Source organism: Drosophila santomea, chromosome X (genome assembly GCF_016746245.2).
Source record: "Drosophila santomea strain STO CAGO 1482 chromosome X, Prin_Dsan_1.1, whole genome shotgun sequence".
Classification (NCBI taxonomy): domain Eukaryota; kingdom Metazoa; phylum Arthropoda; class Insecta; order Diptera; family Drosophilidae; genus Drosophila; species Drosophila santomea.
Window position 1 is genome coordinate 14,330,338 of NC_053021.2, and position 17,377 is coordinate 14,347,714.

Genomic DNA, 17,377 nt, shown 5'->3' on the forward strand with positions numbered 1-17,377 from the left:
AAATCAGCCAAAATACCTTTCAATATCTCAGCCCCCGGCATTTTTTTGTTTTCAACTGTCGTCGAAGGTGCTCGCCACCCCGCATCTAAATTCTCATTGAGGGAAATGCCCTGCGGGTTTCAAGGAACAAATGTATATATATATATATATATATATATATACACGGATATGCAGGATATACAGGCGACTGGGGTAACATTTTTTAAGCTCGGTAATAAATTTTTAATAAGCTTGCTTGTTGTTTTGCCTGGCTGCCGCCGCCGTGCCAAAGATATTTTTTAATAAATCGTTTTCGAGTACATTGAGAAATGCTAAGACGCCTTCCCCATTACCATTTCCCTATCCATATGAATTAAACATACGACTGAATGAATGCGATGGATAGGTGGATGGCTGGATGGATGGATGGATGACTGGATGGTTGGATGGTTGGATGGTTGGATGGTTGGATGGATGGATGAATGTCGGTAATGGTTACCCCCGGTGACTTTGGTGACTCCGTGTCTAAGGGTGTCTTCCGATTGTCGTCAACGTTGTCGTTGTCGTTGTCGTGTCTTTCTCATAACCCCACCTATATTTTTAACCTAACTGAACCAATTCAAAGGTTTCCTCCATTACAGGGTATTGATTCAAGTGCGCAGATATCCCAATACTCAGTCTTAGCTTGAGTTTTTGATTTATTGGCTCTTATTTTTCAACTAACAGCATTTCATATATACGTATTTTTCGCATTAATATTAATTGTGTTCCTTTTACAGGGTATCTACTTATTCGAACCCCCTTTAAATCGCTTACTTATGCCCGCTTTCATTGACTGGCTTTTTGTCTTTGCTCCGCGATGTGCACATTAGCAGAGCGAGCAGCATTTTGACATCAATGATATTGAAATGATATGAAATACCTGACAGGGGGTGTATTTTTTTTGTATTTTTCAATTTTAAATATTGACAAACGAGCGAGTGGGCGGAGGAAAGTGTGTGCGCGAAAATGTGGAGGGAAAATGTGCTCGCCCGGCGGCCTGCTCAAGGTAATTTGACAAGTTGTCGAAGCTTTAGCAATGTCACGACCAGGGTGCAAGTCAACAGGACTCACAGGACTAACAGGACTCTGATGTCTCACTCTTTCAAACACGCCAAGATTTTCCGGCTGCCCCCCGAAGGCAATATCCATGTTGTTCGGCGTCATTGGATGCACTTTGATAGGAGTCTTGTCACTCAAATGGATGCCCGGATTCTGGTGCGGCGCTGAGGAACCCCAAGCCCCCATCTGAAAATGCGAATGTCAACATTCCAATTACGCGAACATTTTCCGCACACCAATAATATGCCCTGACAGCTGGACAGGCAGCCAGGTCAGGGTATGGTTGGGAAATGGGAAACTGGGAAACTGGGTGGCTGGCTGGCATACGGCGGAAAATTCAGTAGGGGGAGGAGATAGGTGGTAAGAGGGGTATAGCTGCGACAACAATGAGACAAGAACCGGCAAAGGTGAGCCAAGCCAAACCCAACAATGCCAGGCTCAATGCACCCAAAGAAACTAATAATCTTCCATTACTAATTACATTTGTACATATGTTAGATTTTATAATTTGAATTAGTTGAATATTTTCACTCTCCTTTAAGTTGCCTTTAATGCTGAGCTTAAGAAAACATCTTTCGACTAATATTTCTCGCCGTGTAGACGATCCACAAAACGCAAACAGAAGATGCCAACGAATGAGAACGAGAGCAACGATGACGTTGATAATGGCGTAAAATGGTTGAAGTCAGACAGAAAACCCGGAAAAATACAAGTCGAAAGTAGTGGAAATGTGTGTGGAAATCCAAAGTGGGCTTTGCTGCCGGTCCTTCTGCACAGGAAAAAAAAAAAAACAGAAAAAAAATATGACGACAGAGCCGAGGAAAATGCGAAAAGACCAGGAAGACCAGGTACGAACAAACAAATTGGATGCGAATGCAAATAAACGAAAATTATAAATAACAGCAGCAACGACGACCAAACAGGCAATGGAAATGGGAAAACTCCGAGGAAATTGAGGCTACGTACTACGTACATACCACTGCCACTCGGATGGGCAAAAGAATGGCCATGGAAAACCTGCAAGGGGAGGGGTTCGTTTCCCAGTCGAAAGATGATGAGCCGCAATAACAAACAGGTGTAGCTGGAAAATGGAAATGGAGACGCAACCAGATGATGACTCTACTTGTATATAGGACGAGAAGAAAGCAAGTGCAATATGTAGACGGGGCGACTGATGAGTTGCAATGAATAGAAATTGCCAAAGCAAATGGTCCACAACAATGCATGGCTAAGAAAAACTGGACTGGAGCAGAATTTTCCCTAGCCAAAGCTTTGATTTTCCACGTGGCACTATGCGGTTTTATCGCTTACAAACAAATTGATAAAGAAGAAAGTCAGAAGCTATTTAAATGTTTTAACAATACCGATCATAATTATTCCAAGGAATATTCTTGAATAACCAATGCTAAGCAGATACTTCTGTTCTTGAATAACTAATGATAAGCCCATACTTTTGTTCTTGAATAAGCAATGATAAGACGATACTGCTGTTCTTGAATAATGATGTGCCATTGATTTTCAATTCCAATTAGAACCCATCTTATAGGCCCTGAAGAGTTCCTCCTCGAGGGCTTTGCATTTCGAGGGCGTGAAATAATCGGGGGATCCGAATTAGACCCATAGAGCATAACAGTTCTTGAGTTCGTTGGTGGGGAACTCGAGTGAAGTGAACCGGAGTTCTGGCTTCCTGGACTCCTGGACTCCTGCGTTTTGTAATCCTGGATGGATGGATGGATGGATGGATGGGTTGGATGCTTGGTTGCCTAGAGACAAAGCCGCCGAGAGATGCAAATGCAAATGACGACGGACGGTGTGCGAATTGATTAAAATTCGATTGTTTCTTTTATTCCGAGGGTCGGTGGTGGGTCGTCGTCGTCCTAGTCGTCGTCGTAGTCGTTTTGCTTGCCGAGAAAAAGGGTTGCTTATATCCAGTTCCGCATCCTGTCTTGCCTTTCTTGTTGCTATTTATTGGCTGTGCCTGCCTTGGCATTTATTACACGGCGCTGCGAGTTTTAATTATGCTTTCTCCCCCACCACCAACGCCACCAACACCGCCACCACCCCCTCGATTTTTCCCCTGGAGCGCTGCCTAATCAGCGGCGGCATATCAGGAAAAACCACCCAACCACCCAACCACCCAACACCCACCACCCCCTTGGCCTAATCACATTTCACCCCTTTCGGTTCACTTCTTTCCACTTTTTTTCCACCTTTTGTTGTCGTCTCGTTGTCGTCGTTGCCTTTCGATTTTTAATTTTTTAATTCGTTATCCTTGCGCCTCTCTGTGTGTGTGTGTGTGTTGTTGGTACGTTTCTTTTTTTGTTTTTTTTTTTGCTTCCCAACTTTTTCGAAGCGTGTGTCGGCAAGGGTTAAGCATTAAACGCTAAATCAGATAATGTTAGACAATTGAGCAGCGACGTCGCTGACATTAAAACAAAAGTCGCTGGGTGGGTGGGAAAATGGTGGTTTTCGGGCTCGTCTGTGCCGCGACATGCAAATCGAGAAAAGGGTTAACTTTTCATAAAATACTGCATATATTGACTCAAGTCATGTACACCAAAGTAAACTTCACAGGAAAGGCGCAGCGAAGATACATTCTGCAAGCCGAGACGAAAATACCCTGCCGATTGTTCACACCAGTATGTTGTGTGTGGAATTGCTCTTTGTTCAAAAACAACAAAGTTCACTGGCTTAAGTATCACTTGTAATGGTGATTTTGAAGCTCACAAAAGACAACTACTTATTTCTAAGGGAATCATGAGAAGAACTAACAACATTCAGTCGAAGTACCTTTCGGAAGGGTATGCAAATACCAAAAGGAGGCAAAGTCTGGGGGGAAAAGGCAGGCAACTGAACTACAAGGACTCGACAAACTTCGATTACAAAAATTCGCATTATCCGATTAAGCAACGGGACAGCAGCAGCAGCAGCAACAGAAAAGAAAATTTTAATTTTAAATTATTACCATTCGGTCGGTTTTTTGTGACCCTTCAGCTAACCGCACCGGAAAGTATGCAACATAAAAATAGCTGGGGAACCAAAACCGAAAATAAAAAAATAAAAAAAAGGATTGAAAACCTCAAGCCACCTGACCAAAATAATGAGAAAAACGCGCCAAGTAAATAAAAACGCGTGAGACAAAACGGAAGCGACCGACGACCCTTTTTTTTTTTTTTTTTTTTGTATTTTCCTCGCTTTTCCCGCCGCGGTGGCCTTTTGTCTATTTTCGTGTTCTCTTGTTGTTTGCCAGTGCTTTATGCCGTGGAAATTAACGCAAGTAACTGCGTGGAAAATATGCCGTGTCCTTTTCCGTGTTTGCGTTCGCTTCCGCTTTGTTGTTTTTTGGGGACAAACCTCGGTGGAAAGTCGTCGATGTCCGCCTTCGATTAGATTAGACGGAAAAACGCAGGCGGAAAAATGATTGTAAAAGTAACGTTACTATGTACATAAGAAGTGATCAAGAAGTGACCAAAAAGTAACTAAAAAGTGATCAATAAGTGACCAAAAAGTAACCAAAAAGTGATCAAGAAGTGACCAAAAAGTAACCAAAAAGTGAACAAAAAGTGTTCAAGAAGTGACCAAAAAGTGTTGCCAGCGCATCAAATCGATTTAGAGCCTAAACTCCTTGCGGAAAATCAGTTGAAAACTTTAAGCCTAGGAATTGAAATCTATTTGAAGTTTGCAGAGTGCTCTCGGAACATTTTCGAACTCGCCAGCTAAGCCAACAAATGAGTTTACTTTGGACTCTTTGCCATCCAGTTGACTGCTTTCAATTTCCCTTTCTCTCCGAATTTCCAGCATTTTTTACTTTTTCCTCGGCCAAAACATCTTAGTCCTTCTTCTTCTTCTACCGCTTTGAAGGGCAGTGTTCACTTTTGGTTTTGTGCATTTTTAATTATTGGCTTTTTTCTTAGACGCTGTAATTGTATTTGCTTAGCATTTTGGCTAAAGTGAACACGCACACACATACACACATATATATGTATATATAGAGGGGCTAAAACCACGCCCCTGCCATTGCGAATTTAAATTGCATGGAATTTGCAAACTGAAATTAAAATAGTTAATGATTTTTTGGTCAGGCGACTTAAGTGGCGACTCAATTGGCCCAAGGGGGGGTGGAGTGGGGGCGGGTTTTCCCAGGGGGTGGGGGGTTTGGGGTTTGGGGTGGCAGACCTGAGTAATTGAAAAAGCATCGTCTGTGGAAAAGTGGGCGGAAAATTGTGGAGTGGGAGTGGCTAAAACTGGAGGCAAAAGACAAATAGAGAGCGCAACTGTAGTGCAAACTTTTGCGGCGACAACTCTGGCACACAGGGCAACCCTGCCACCGCCCCTACACTATTTCCACCCCCCTCTAGCCCTCCACCCCTCACCACTCCACTTGAATTTCGCCTTGCATGTAAATGTTGTAAAAGTTTTTACGATTTGCCAAACTATAAAAGAGGGTAGGGTCCTCCGGCGGGGAGGGGGGAGTACCGAAAAAAGCGGGGAGGGGGAGGGGGGTCTGGTCCACTTTGATACTTGCAATATAATAAACTAAGTAATTACACATGTGTGTGCGTGTGGGCGTGGCTAAGAGAACTATTTGAATTCGCCCATAAAACGAGGCGGGTGCAAAAAGTGCGCCCAAATTACCTTGACATATGAAAAGCAACCATCCGCCCACCACCCACCAGCCACCCCCTTCAAGTTCCCCAGTTGCCTTTCACTTTTTATGACAATTTCACTTTCACCAGTGCGGCGAGGGGAGGTGGAGGTGGAAGGGGAAGGGGCATGGACCTGCGTGTGTGACCATTTCATATGGGCATTTGTCATTAGGACCGCTCCAACCACATCACAACATTACACCACCCAACCCCACCATTTTATGCGCCCTTTACAGCCCAGCGCTGAATGACACTAAAACGTCGAAGGAGAAACATCCATAAACTTCCATAATCGTAAATATAGATTTCTGCAGACACGTATGTACATACATATGTATGTATGTAGGTAACTAAAGTCCGATGAAACCACGTAAATAGCAAATTTGTACAACCTAAACTAGACTAAATAAATGTATCCATTTAAAGACGCTTGGCTGCTAATCAAATGAAAACAATAAGAATTGCAGATTGAAGATGGTAGATTGAAGATGGAAGATTGCAGATGCAAGATTGAAGATTGAAGATGGAAGATTGAAGATTGAAGATTGAAGATGGAAGATGGAAGATTGAAGATGGAAGATGGAAGATTAAAGATTGAAGATTAAAGATTGATAATGAAAGATTGAAGATGGAAGATTGAAGATTGAAGATTGAAGATGGAAGATTGAAGATTGAAGATGGAAGATGGAAGATTGAAGATGGAAGATGGAAGATTAAAGATTGAAGATTAAAGATTGATAATGAAAGATTGAAGATGGAAGATTGAAGATTGAAGATTGAAGATGGAAGATGGAAGATTGAAGATTGAAGATGGAAGATGGAAGATTGAAGATGGAAGATTGAAGATGGAAGATGGAAGATTGAAGATGGAAGATTGAAGATGCAGGATGGAAAATTGAAGATGGAAGATTGAAGATGCAAGATTAAAGATTGAAGATGGAAGATTGAAGATGAAAGATTGAAGAGGGACAGAGATAAATATATGCACATACATCCTGGCGGCGTATAATTCGCATTTTCCAAGAAGATGAAAATTAAAGATGGAGCGGGCATATTTTGCTCTAATGACACTTTGAACAGCTGTTAGATTTCCCTTGCTCTTCGGCCACGCGATAAAAACAGAAACGAGAAACAAGGACGAGAAACAAGGACGACAAACGAGAAACGAGGACGACTCCACGCACATATTTGAAGACATAAATAAATGTCAAAAAATGCAGATTACTTATTAACCCCTGTGGCGCGCCACAAAAAAAAAAAACGAAGTGCGCGTTTTCGCCTTTGCCTTAGCCGCGATATTATTCATTAATACAAGACGCGGGGTAAGGAAAAACCCACCGAACCACCCAAACCACCCAAACCACCCACCACCCCCTGGCGGCCCCCACGCGGCGCTTTTGCCACCTTTCCAGAAACGCTGGATGGAGAAAATTATTAGCTCTTTGGTAATATTTTCTTGCATAAATTTTTGAATAATTTTTTCCACTCCTCCTTCTCCTTCTCCTCGTCCATCGTTTTTGTTTGGTATCTGTGTCTTCGCTCTTTTGGGCAACGCTTTATTTTCAATTTAACCCTCATTGTTCTCTATGGCAGGTTTCTCCGCCTCACCTTCTCGCGTGTGGCATAAAAATTGAATCCTAATCCATGAATATAGATGATTATTATATGCCCCACACTTTCCCATAATACAAAAAAAGAAAAAAAAAAAAAACACAACCAGAAGGAGATGAAACCAGCGGGATGGCACCCATTAGAATACGTCGTTTCTTCTGGCGTTTCGGTAATTTTGCCTTTGTTTTGCATTTGGCATCCAGTCCATCCATCCGCATCCCGAATCCTGAATCCTGAATCCCGAATCCCGGATACCGAATCCCGTATCTCGTATCCCCCGCAAAAAAAAAAGAAAACCCATCTCCATCTACTTTTTGGCGGACCAGCAGCAGCAGCGAAATGAAAACGCCGCCAAAGTTGTCGTAAAATTTTGTTATGACTTTTTTCTTATTGCCATTCGAAATGTTGCTCTAGGGGAGCTGATCCTGGATCCTGAATTCCTAAGTTACTTCCTGCTGGTATTTAAAGTTGTAAAAATTGATGGCTGCCGCTGTCCGGGCTTCCTGCCTAGCATAATTCTCGTTTTCACAGGTCTTACATAACAAAGTTTTGGCAGTAATCTATCTTTATACATATTAGTTTTTTTTCTTTCTCTTAATAAGTACACCCCTGGGTTTTGACATGAAATATCGATGAAGGCTCTATAGCTTAAAACTAAACAGCTAATAATTCTTTGGTAAATATTTTACTTATACCTTCAAGTTAACGAACCACGCAAAACCCATTTTGCCAGTTTGTTCAAATGTATTGCGCAGCTAAACATAAATAAATGCATAAATAAATTATCAGAAAATTAACAATTTTTGCAATTAAAACTACAAAACTAAATTACAAATGCATTGCATTTGAACAAAAGGGGGGACGGAACTTAACGAGCAAATAATAATGACCGCGGCATTTGTAATAACAATAATGAAAAGCCATTTGGCCATTTGGTCATTTGGCCATTTTCTGCCGGGCCAAAAACGGTGAACTCTTGGCCTGGCCAACCAAACAATAACAACAACAATAGCACCAACAGCAACATACTGCCATAACAATTAATTAACAAATAAAATGTCAATTAATTTTACAAACATTGCAGCGATGCAGCGAAAATACACATTTAAAAAAAACACACATACACACTTATATGTATACATATGGGCATAAATATATACATATAAGAATAAAATTTACAGCGAATGCGATTCCCACATATGCACACATTACGCATACGCGGCAAAAATAAACAAACCGCCCACAATTTTCCCTCAATTTTCCAAGCCCACCCCTTTTTCGCACCTCCCGCGAATATCTGCGTTCGCCAGCCAACGCAAATTTTCTCATTTATTTATGATTTCAATTTCAATATTAAAGGTGTGCGGCATATTGTGGGCGTGGAAATTTAAATAAGTTGGTCGGCGGTGAAAGCATTTTTTGGCATTTTAAATATTTAATTGAATGATAAATAAATTTAAGCCTTTTCCCATACACACACACAGCCAGCAATTGATGCACACAATCAGCTTTACTCGGGGCTATAATATTGTAAATTACGAGGAATGCAATCTGGAGAAAGAAATAAGGACACATGGAAAATCAGACAAAAAAAATCGGACAAAAAAAAATCAGACAATAAAAATCAGACAAATAAAATCAGACAATAAAATCAGATTAAAAAAAAGGATATTAATGTACATTTGTGTGTGTTTGTGTTTATATGAACCAATGATTGCGGCCAAGGCAGATAAATATTATTACTATGCCACTAGGAATTAAAACAACTTTGTAAAACAATATATTTAACAATATATTATATTTATATATATTATTTTATTATATTAGTAAATTATTAAAATATATACCATTAGCTTTTTTAACAAACAAGTTTTGAAAATGCAATTCAATGAAATCCCTCATAAAGGACTAACATATTTTAAGTTATACATTTATCGCATAAAATCTATAATTTTTGTATATTTTTATACACGGTATTTCGCTGGTTTAGACACTTTTACAACTGCATATTCGAACGTTGGCCGCCATTTTGTTTGGCCGCAGACGCAAAATGCAATTTAATTATTACATTTGGACTTTTTGGCCCCCCTGCGATTCTTTTTCGCCACCATTTTCGGACCCAATTCCTGTTGCTGGTCCTCCGACTGTCCACATATTTATTTACTTATTTATTTAAACATTTATTTATCGTATTTACTTGCCATTCGCCATTCGCCGCCATTCATTCCCCAAAGGCCATTGGCGGGTGGCATTTTCCTTGCGGCTCTGGGCATTTTCCGCTTCCGTTTGCAATCATTGAAACGGAACGCAACTTTCCATTCGGACGAAATTTACATTTCAACTTCAACTTCATCTGCATCTTCATTTGTGTTTGTATATCTGTGTGTGTATGTGTATGTGTATGTGTGTTGCATATTTTCTTTTATTACTTTTATTATATCTCGCCGCCCCCACCACGCCCATTCTCACCGCACAACTAATAAAACTTTATCTTTTTTAATATCGACTGGCTGGCACTTTGTGGGGGGTGGTGTAATATTTTACAGTCTCGAAAAGTCTGCAAAATTTGACTTTTACTCATTGTACAAGCCACTAGCTAAAGTTCGGAAAATATGCAAAATAGATGAGCAGGCGTGGCTCGAAAAAAGGGGGGGATGTATTGTGGAAAGTCATGGAAATTCCTCATCAGCCAGTTGCATATTGACTGGGGAATACACAAATTTCCAGTGGGTAAATTGCGACGCAGAGGAGCACAAATTGATGCAGACAACAAAAGTGTTGCCATCGAAAATGTTTGCATCGTAATAGAAATCTTTAAGATCTTAGAGATCTAAAATATGTTTTTTGAGATACTCAATAAATAGAATATATCTGTGCGCAAACCGTCAATAATTTTTAAAATCAACCAAATTAAACAAAAACCATGAGATGCCGCCTGAGAAAATGCTGTTGCCTCATTTCCCTAAGAGTGGGTTGTATGATCAGTGCCCTAGTATTGTTTTTCTTCCAACTGATTGCAGTTCCTTTGAGAAATGCAACATCTTGCTGCGATTCCTTTGAAAGTGTCCTGTTAGTGGTATATCGAGTTTTGGATATGGTGCATTTCATTGGCTGTCTAATGCTATTCGTGGCCTCATTTGTGGTGAGCATTTGGTCATTGAGTTTTATGCTGGTTAATTGAATACTCTGCCAATTAAACAGAAAGTATCCGTACTCGTGTTAATTTTTCTCATCACGAGCTGTTTACACATTGCACTGTATCCTGGCTTTCTGGTTGCTGAACTTTTGATTTGGGATGCAGATCTCATTGACATAAGCTTGTCCATCTGCGGACTACGTAAGTCGCTGCTGGGTACTCTATATTATATTATATATATTTATATTTAAATACTCTACATTTCTACATAGTTTTAGGTATTTATTTCTGGCTTGTGGCATACGCCTTTTATTACAAATGCAAGGAGGAGCTTATTACCGATGTGCCCACAGTGATCATTGCGCGCAAGAAAGAATCGGTTGTATCAGCAGTTTAGCTCACTTGAAAAATAAACAATAATTTAAATATAAATATATGCGCTATCAGAACCACCCATTGAAAGTCATTTCGGATTCAGCTATTATGCACACATACATATACTTTTTCATCTAGTTTGATTGACAAAAAAAAAGATACTTATAAGGATTTTCTAGGTGACGTTTCAGTAGTAAGCCTTATTGCTGGGAATTGGAGTCGTAAGCCGCAGAGGTGGACAAATCTAACCGGTGGACGCAGCCGTGGTCGATGGTGGTGGTCCGCAGCGACCTCCAGGTGGAGGACCAGATGGTCGTGGGCCCGGGGGAGGGGTGCCACTTGGCGGTGGGCCACATCCAGGGCCCTGGGGATAGGCCACCTAGTTATGGACAGCAGTTAGAAATGCATCGCATAGAAAATATTTGAAAAATTTCCACTTACCGCAAAGGAGCTGCAAAGCAGCACTAGTAGCAGAGCAATGAAATATTTCAGATTCAGATGCATCTTGCCAAATGTCCAGATGTTAACTGTTGACCATTTGAGTTTCGGGCGCTGCTTTTATAGCACCACGATTAAATCGACCGAGCGTGTCAAATTGTCATTACGAAACGCGGCTATTCACTCGCAATTCGCAATTAATACGAATTGAGTTTTTAGCCATGGTGTGAAATTGAGCGAAATTGTGATATTTCATCTGCGACAGACACCAATTAAAGTTGCGGCGACAAAACAATCGCACAACCTGTATTAACCCATTATAGAACACTTTTTTTTGTACAGATGCTCTGCATCATCTGATTTCTACGTGGCGTATGAGTTATTTTCACTTAGCTTCTTACTTCTACTTGTACTTCTACTTCTACTTCCACTTCTTCTGCTTAATTCAGTGTAAGACAATGCGGCGTATGCGTAATTTTCGTTTGGCTGCCTAAAAAGTTTTGTGCCGCGAGCGAAAAGCCAAAGCCAAAGTCAAAAAGTCTGGAATTTCACACCTTATTGCCTCCTAAAACAATTAGCGATTGTTTCACCTGCCGCGCGTTGAAATTTTACACCACACTGCGTGTTGCCCACTTGTCCATATTGTAGCTTTTTATTGTTTATTGCATTATTAGTTGTTGCTTTTGACGAAGCTAAGAATGTTTGTTTTGGCTGGCTTAAAACAAGTAAATCGCGGATCAAGTTTTAAGGCAGCAAGGAGGAAACAAAGAAGAAAGTGACTTCTTTATTTAATATGTATTTGCATGTCCTTCGCCCCGACAACATCATCATCTGGAAGCCCTTCATCCGATCCTTTCGTGGACTTAATTGGCGCCGCCAATGGTTTAGGTTCAATGGTTTAGGTGTATCTTGGCTGGATTTATCCGTGGACCTGGAGGGGTGGCTTTTGGCTTTTGAAGGTGGCCAAGTAGGTGGTGCGGTTCAGGTACCAAGAGGGGATTGGGGATTGGGGGGATAGCCGACTGCATTTTGGCTCGGATTGCATATTCATGTACGAGCCGCCACTTTGGTGGCCTGCCATGTTCATGTTCCGTCTGAGGCTTAAGCTCAGTTAGCCGAGTTTGCCTGTTGGCTGGTTGGCTTGTTGGCTTGTTGGCTTGTTGGCTTCTTGCTTGGCCGTAAAACTAAAATAATAGCCGCATAACATTTTATCTACCGCAGTAATAAATATTCAGTTAATTATAGTAACCAACGTGGTGCGGGCAGCGTTGAGCGGAGTCTTGTATGCAAATGTTTACAGTAATAAAACACCAAAAACTTGCTGGCCATCTAATACCGAAAAAGAGTTACACGAGTATAAGCTAGTGGTAGCCAAGTGGTAAGCGTAAGTGGCGGCAACATTGTTTATATTTTTCCACTACCTGGTTTAGTCGAACTTGAACTCCATTTCCCCGTGTCCGTCGGCTCATCTGCGGGTTAAGTTCATGGATGCAACCACAATGACGAGCAGGATAATCAGTGCGATAACTACATAGAAGCAAATGCACATCGCTTTCGGTCCTTGATATCCAGATATGTGCTTCAAAAGCGAGCAGCTTCAAGAACAGGATTTATCAAAAAAAAAATGTGTTTGACTGGTAAGGCACTAAAGCCTAATCTACACTGTCACTTTCCAAATGCCTCTCCATGGGTGATGATGTTTTCAAGGTTAATTCGTAAAATGCTCAGCACATTTCAGTGACCATTTCGCCACTCCATCACTGGTAGGAAGTAAGACGTATTCGGGGACAATGCCACAAAGTGGCGCCGCCCACTGAACGATCAGCTCCCAAATCAGCAACAGCAACAACAATAGCCCCAAGAATGGGGCCAAAAGACTCCTCTCGTTTAGTCGACCCTTTTTGGCCGTGGCATAACCGTTAAAATTTGTGTTCTTGCGGCACTTGCAAATGGGGGGGGGGAGTTGGGGAGTCCCCAAAAAACAGGCAGCCAAACGAAGCACCCATTTTGCAGCACCACCCACTCAGAATGGCATTGTTGTGCCATTGTTGTTGCTGCTGTTGTTGGCTGTACTTGGCGGTTATAATAATTAAAATGAGCAAAATAATTTCAGCTGAAAGCATCGATGAAAGGCTAAAATGCTCAATAAATGCCATGCCCCCCAAACCAAAATTGGCAGAAGAGCAGTAACTCAGCGCTTGTTTTGAGCACCAACCACTCCCCTCCCCCTCCACCATTCACAATTCAATCCCCCCATTGGGGGCAATTAAAATACACACACAAAAAAGCGAGCTGAGAAAAAGTTGCCCCAAAGTTTTCCCATCGATGACTTGCTGGCGGCAGGAAGACAAAAGGGGTTAAGATGCTGCTACTGCTACTGCTGCCATGTGATATCGATGTGGAAATGGAGGTGGGTGGGTGAGGAGGTGGGTGGGTGAGGAGGTGGTGGTGCCACCACAGTTGGCAATGCGTAAAAGTGTTAACCAAAAGCAGTTAAAATTACAAAAGGCAGAGTGCCATGGCAATGGCAGCCAGGCCACCGAAAAATAAGTGGGGGCTAATAAAATGGGAATGGGAATGGGAATGGTGCTGAGAGATGGGGGATGGGGGATGAGAATGGGGGATGGGGGTTCTAGAAACAGCATTGGGGTGTGAGCTTCTGATGGCGTACAATGTCGTTGGCTCTTTGAAAAATTAACACCTAATATCCGCAAAATCGCATCAAAGTATTGTTCAAGTTGCCTTTGTTACGAAAACTTTGCAATTTCTTAAAAGTGTCGCTCAACCATGGCACCCACACCCCCACACCCACATCTACACCCAGTTCTGGGCACTTTTTGGAAGCCACCCACCTCCCTTTTGACCCTGCAGCTGTTTTCTGTTTTTAGTTGTAGGCGTTATTAGCCACACTTAAGACGCCGGCAATTGGGAATTGCTGGATTGGGGGGCCTTTTTTTGCACAGCCTCGAAATTTGAGACAAAGGAGCGCAAAGTGGTTGGGGATTGGTTGGTTGGAGGAAAGTAATGTAGCCATATTTTAGCCTTTGTTTTGCGTTCGTTTTGTGCTGTTGTCGTGTAAATTGACACCACAGCAATGAGTTAATAAGGCGTTCTGCTGGAAAAGTGCGCTGGAAAATTGATGGGCCTCCAAGGATGATCTCTTTCCTTTCTCTGTAATCCTTTCTCCGTAACCCTTTGGCAAATCAAACACTTTTTTTTCCACTTGTTAATTTATGTTTCCTCATTATTTTCTTCAAGGTAATTTACACATGGCCACATATGAATCATGTTATGGGGTAGGTATAACTCTGAACGGATACCCTGAAAAATCAAACATAAAAACCGGTTTTATAAAAGTGCCCATCTGTATTAGTTAAAATACTTACTTTATAAGGGTTCTCAGAAATGCTAATAATACTATTTAATAGTATTATAAAATATTCTATATTTTTTATTTATCTTGTAAAAGTCATTATCGCATCTACACAGCCCTATATACCCCTTTTTGAATTCAGAAAGCCACATTTTTAATGGTTCATTTTCAATGGTTCATTTTCAATTCTGGGCCGAAGAGTAGTGAAACCTGTTCGACAGCCATATCTTGTGTGCCCATAGATACTATATAATCTCTATAAAAGCGTTTATGCATCTATATAAAGCACACATATGCAGATGAGAATGAATGCGTGTGTGTGTGTGTGTGTGTGTGAGTGTGTTTATATACATATTTTTAATTATTTTCATTTCATGTCTTTTAATTAACATGCCTAATAAAACACATGCCCAAAAAAGCGAGCCATTGGATGGTGCAGGGGGGTGTTCCAGAGGGGTTGCTGGCTGCCAAAGCATAAAAAGATATTGTCAGTCAGTCAGTCAGTCATTCAGTCAGTCATTCAGGCAGTCATTCAGTTAGTCATTCAGTCAGTCAGGCAGTTAGATGTATGCAAATACCATCCCTAACATACTCATACGAGGCGAGACGGGGAAAACTTGGAAGGCCTTTGAATCGCTTTCCCTGACTGCCTACCACTGTCTGCTTGCTGCTGCCTGCTGCCTAAAAATCCCCAAATATAAATAATTAAAAAGAAAATGTTGCTGCCAAATCAAGCGAGCATAATTACGAGGCTGCATATACATATACATATACATATACATCCAGACTCAGAACAACGTACACAGTATACTTTCCACCCCCCATGGGTGGAAAAACTCTTTTGCGGTTTCTGGTTTTTTGTTTGTTTCCAAATGCATAATGTTGATTATAGCAATAATTTTATGAATTTATGTAAACATTCCTCGCCGGAGCAGAACGATGCCGCAGCCAAGGTGGGCATTACGATAAGAACCTGTCTCAGCCCTTCTGGGCCACGTTTCACAGCTCCTTTTGGTGGAACTGAAACTAGAGATGGAGCTTTTAGCCAGGTCAAGATACTCAAAAAATCTAGTCATGGGATTCTATTAGTAATGCCCCTTCTAAGACTTGGAAAAGGTGCCAACTCTTTAGGCATAACTAATATGCAAAAAAAATATTTTATTAAAAAATATTCAAAAATTCTGTAGTTATGTAGTATATCAAATGTGTTAAAAATTCAAAAATTCTGTAAATATGTAGTATATTAAATGTGTTCAAAATTCTGTATTTATGTTGTATATTAAATGTGTTCAAAATTCAAAAATTCTGTAATTATGTAGTACTGTATTTATATAGTACATCAAATGTGCTCAAAATTCTATAATTATGTAGTATATTAAATGTGTTCAAAATTCAAAAATTCTGTAATTATGTAGTATATCAAATGTGTTCAAAATTCAAAAATTCTGTAATTATTATTATAATTATATTAAATGTTATTAATTAAGTTACTAAGCAGCTTTGTGCTGAAATATATTGTGTAGTTCCGATTTATTGATAGTTTTTACCTTTTTTTTTACCAGAATTTATTTATTTTTGGGCTCTCTCTGCCATACTTATCCCCTCCACCCCTCCTCTTGTTTGGCTCATTTAATTTACCGTTCAATTCCGCATTCGTTTCGGTATTGAATTTTTAATCACGCACACGCCTGACCCCAAAGCTCACTGGCAGGACAATGGCATGGAGTCGGACTCAAAACAGGACCAAAGCCTCCAATTTCATATGCAAGCCAAGCGGCTGAGTCTCGGAAACTATGCACCAAACTGCCAAATATTCGACCAAAAAGTTGCACTGCAAAAAACCCGAAGCACATATTCTAATCAAAAAGAAGTACCAAGGTGTTCAACATTCTCACTTTGTTACTAGTATGAACTTTCGTTCAACTTGCACTGCAAGTGGCATTGAAGTGCAGGATATTGGCATTACTTATATAAATTATTGATTAAATTAATATTTGTTTTCAGTGCACTTTGATTCTCGAACAGGTCAACTCGATTTGGCCAGCATCCTTTTAAGTTCCCCGCCCCCGCCCCCCGATAAGTTCTGAAGCCCTGCATGTCCAATGCTTTAAGTGTAGCTCATTAAATAATATCCTTTTTGGCGACGAACAAGAGCGTGTGCTGTGTGAAGGAGTGTGAGTGAGTGAGTGTGTGTGAGTGAGTGTCCTGGGCGAGGCAGTTACTTTTTTATTTCCTTGCCTGGTTGGTTGGTTGGTTGGTTGGTTGGTTGGTCAGTGGGTGGTGCTCGGGTGGCTTGGGGCGGTGGTTGGGGGCGGTGGTTGGGGGATGCCCAGGCGACTGTCCATGCGGCGCTTATCAAAATGTTGCCGCTGCCTGTCGAACGTTGGGTTGGGGTTTTCCCTTTCTTTAGGTCTGGGTCGACTTTTGGGACACACAGCCAAGCAGTACGGGGATATTAGCACGATGGAGTGGTAAGGGGAGTCAGAGGAAGTCGATGCGTTTGCCCTCTGAACTGGGACCCTGTTGGTCAGCAAATGTCCAGACCGGTTGCCACCTATACTCGTACACATCCAACCCTTTTCTCGGCCATCCACCCATCAGAGCCACCCATCAGAGCCAACCCATTCCATTGGCAACTCATTCTCTGGCCCCGTTTCGTCACGAAAGGGGACAATTTTTGAAAACGCTTTTAAATATTAAAATCCATGACGATTTCCA

At 41.2% G+C, this 17,377-nt stretch overlaps 2 protein-coding genes across 3 annotated transcripts; one reads left to right on the forward strand and one right to left on the reverse strand.

The window, feature by feature from the left end:
• The first annotated feature begins 10,232 nt into the window (after positions 1 to 10,232).
• On the forward strand, positions 10,233 to 10,917 carry LOC120455747. 2 transcript variants are annotated; one of them, XM_039642169.2, is made up of 3 exons: positions 10,233 to 10,479; positions 10,539 to 10,689; positions 10,746 to 10,917. In XM_039642169.2, the coding sequence occupies exons 1-3, from the start codon at positions 10,261 to 10,263 to the stop codon at positions 10,868 to 10,870; spliced, it is 495 nt and encodes a 164-aa protein (XP_039498103.1). In that variant the 5' UTR covers positions 10,233 to 10,260; the 3' UTR covers positions 10,871 to 10,917. The 2 variants fall into 2 exon arrangements, with proteins under 2 accessions (XP_039498103.1, XP_039498104.1); XM_039642170.2 differs by having other exon boundaries at positions 10,539 to 10,674.
• A 29-nt stretch (positions 10,918 to 10,946) lies between these two features.
• Positions 10,947 to 12,152, reverse strand: LOC120455748 (basic proline-rich protein). The gene is made up of 2 exons (XM_039642172.2): positions 11,290 to 12,152; positions 10,947 to 11,227 (listed from the first exon to the last, which is right to left on the reverse strand). Exons 1-2 carry the CDS (start codon positions 11,350 to 11,352, stop codon positions 11,093 to 11,095), a joined length of 198 nt encoding a protein of 65 aa, XP_039498106.1. The 5' UTR covers positions 11,353 to 12,152; the 3' UTR covers positions 10,947 to 11,092.
• Positions 12,153 to 17,377: the final 5,225 nt, after the last annotated feature.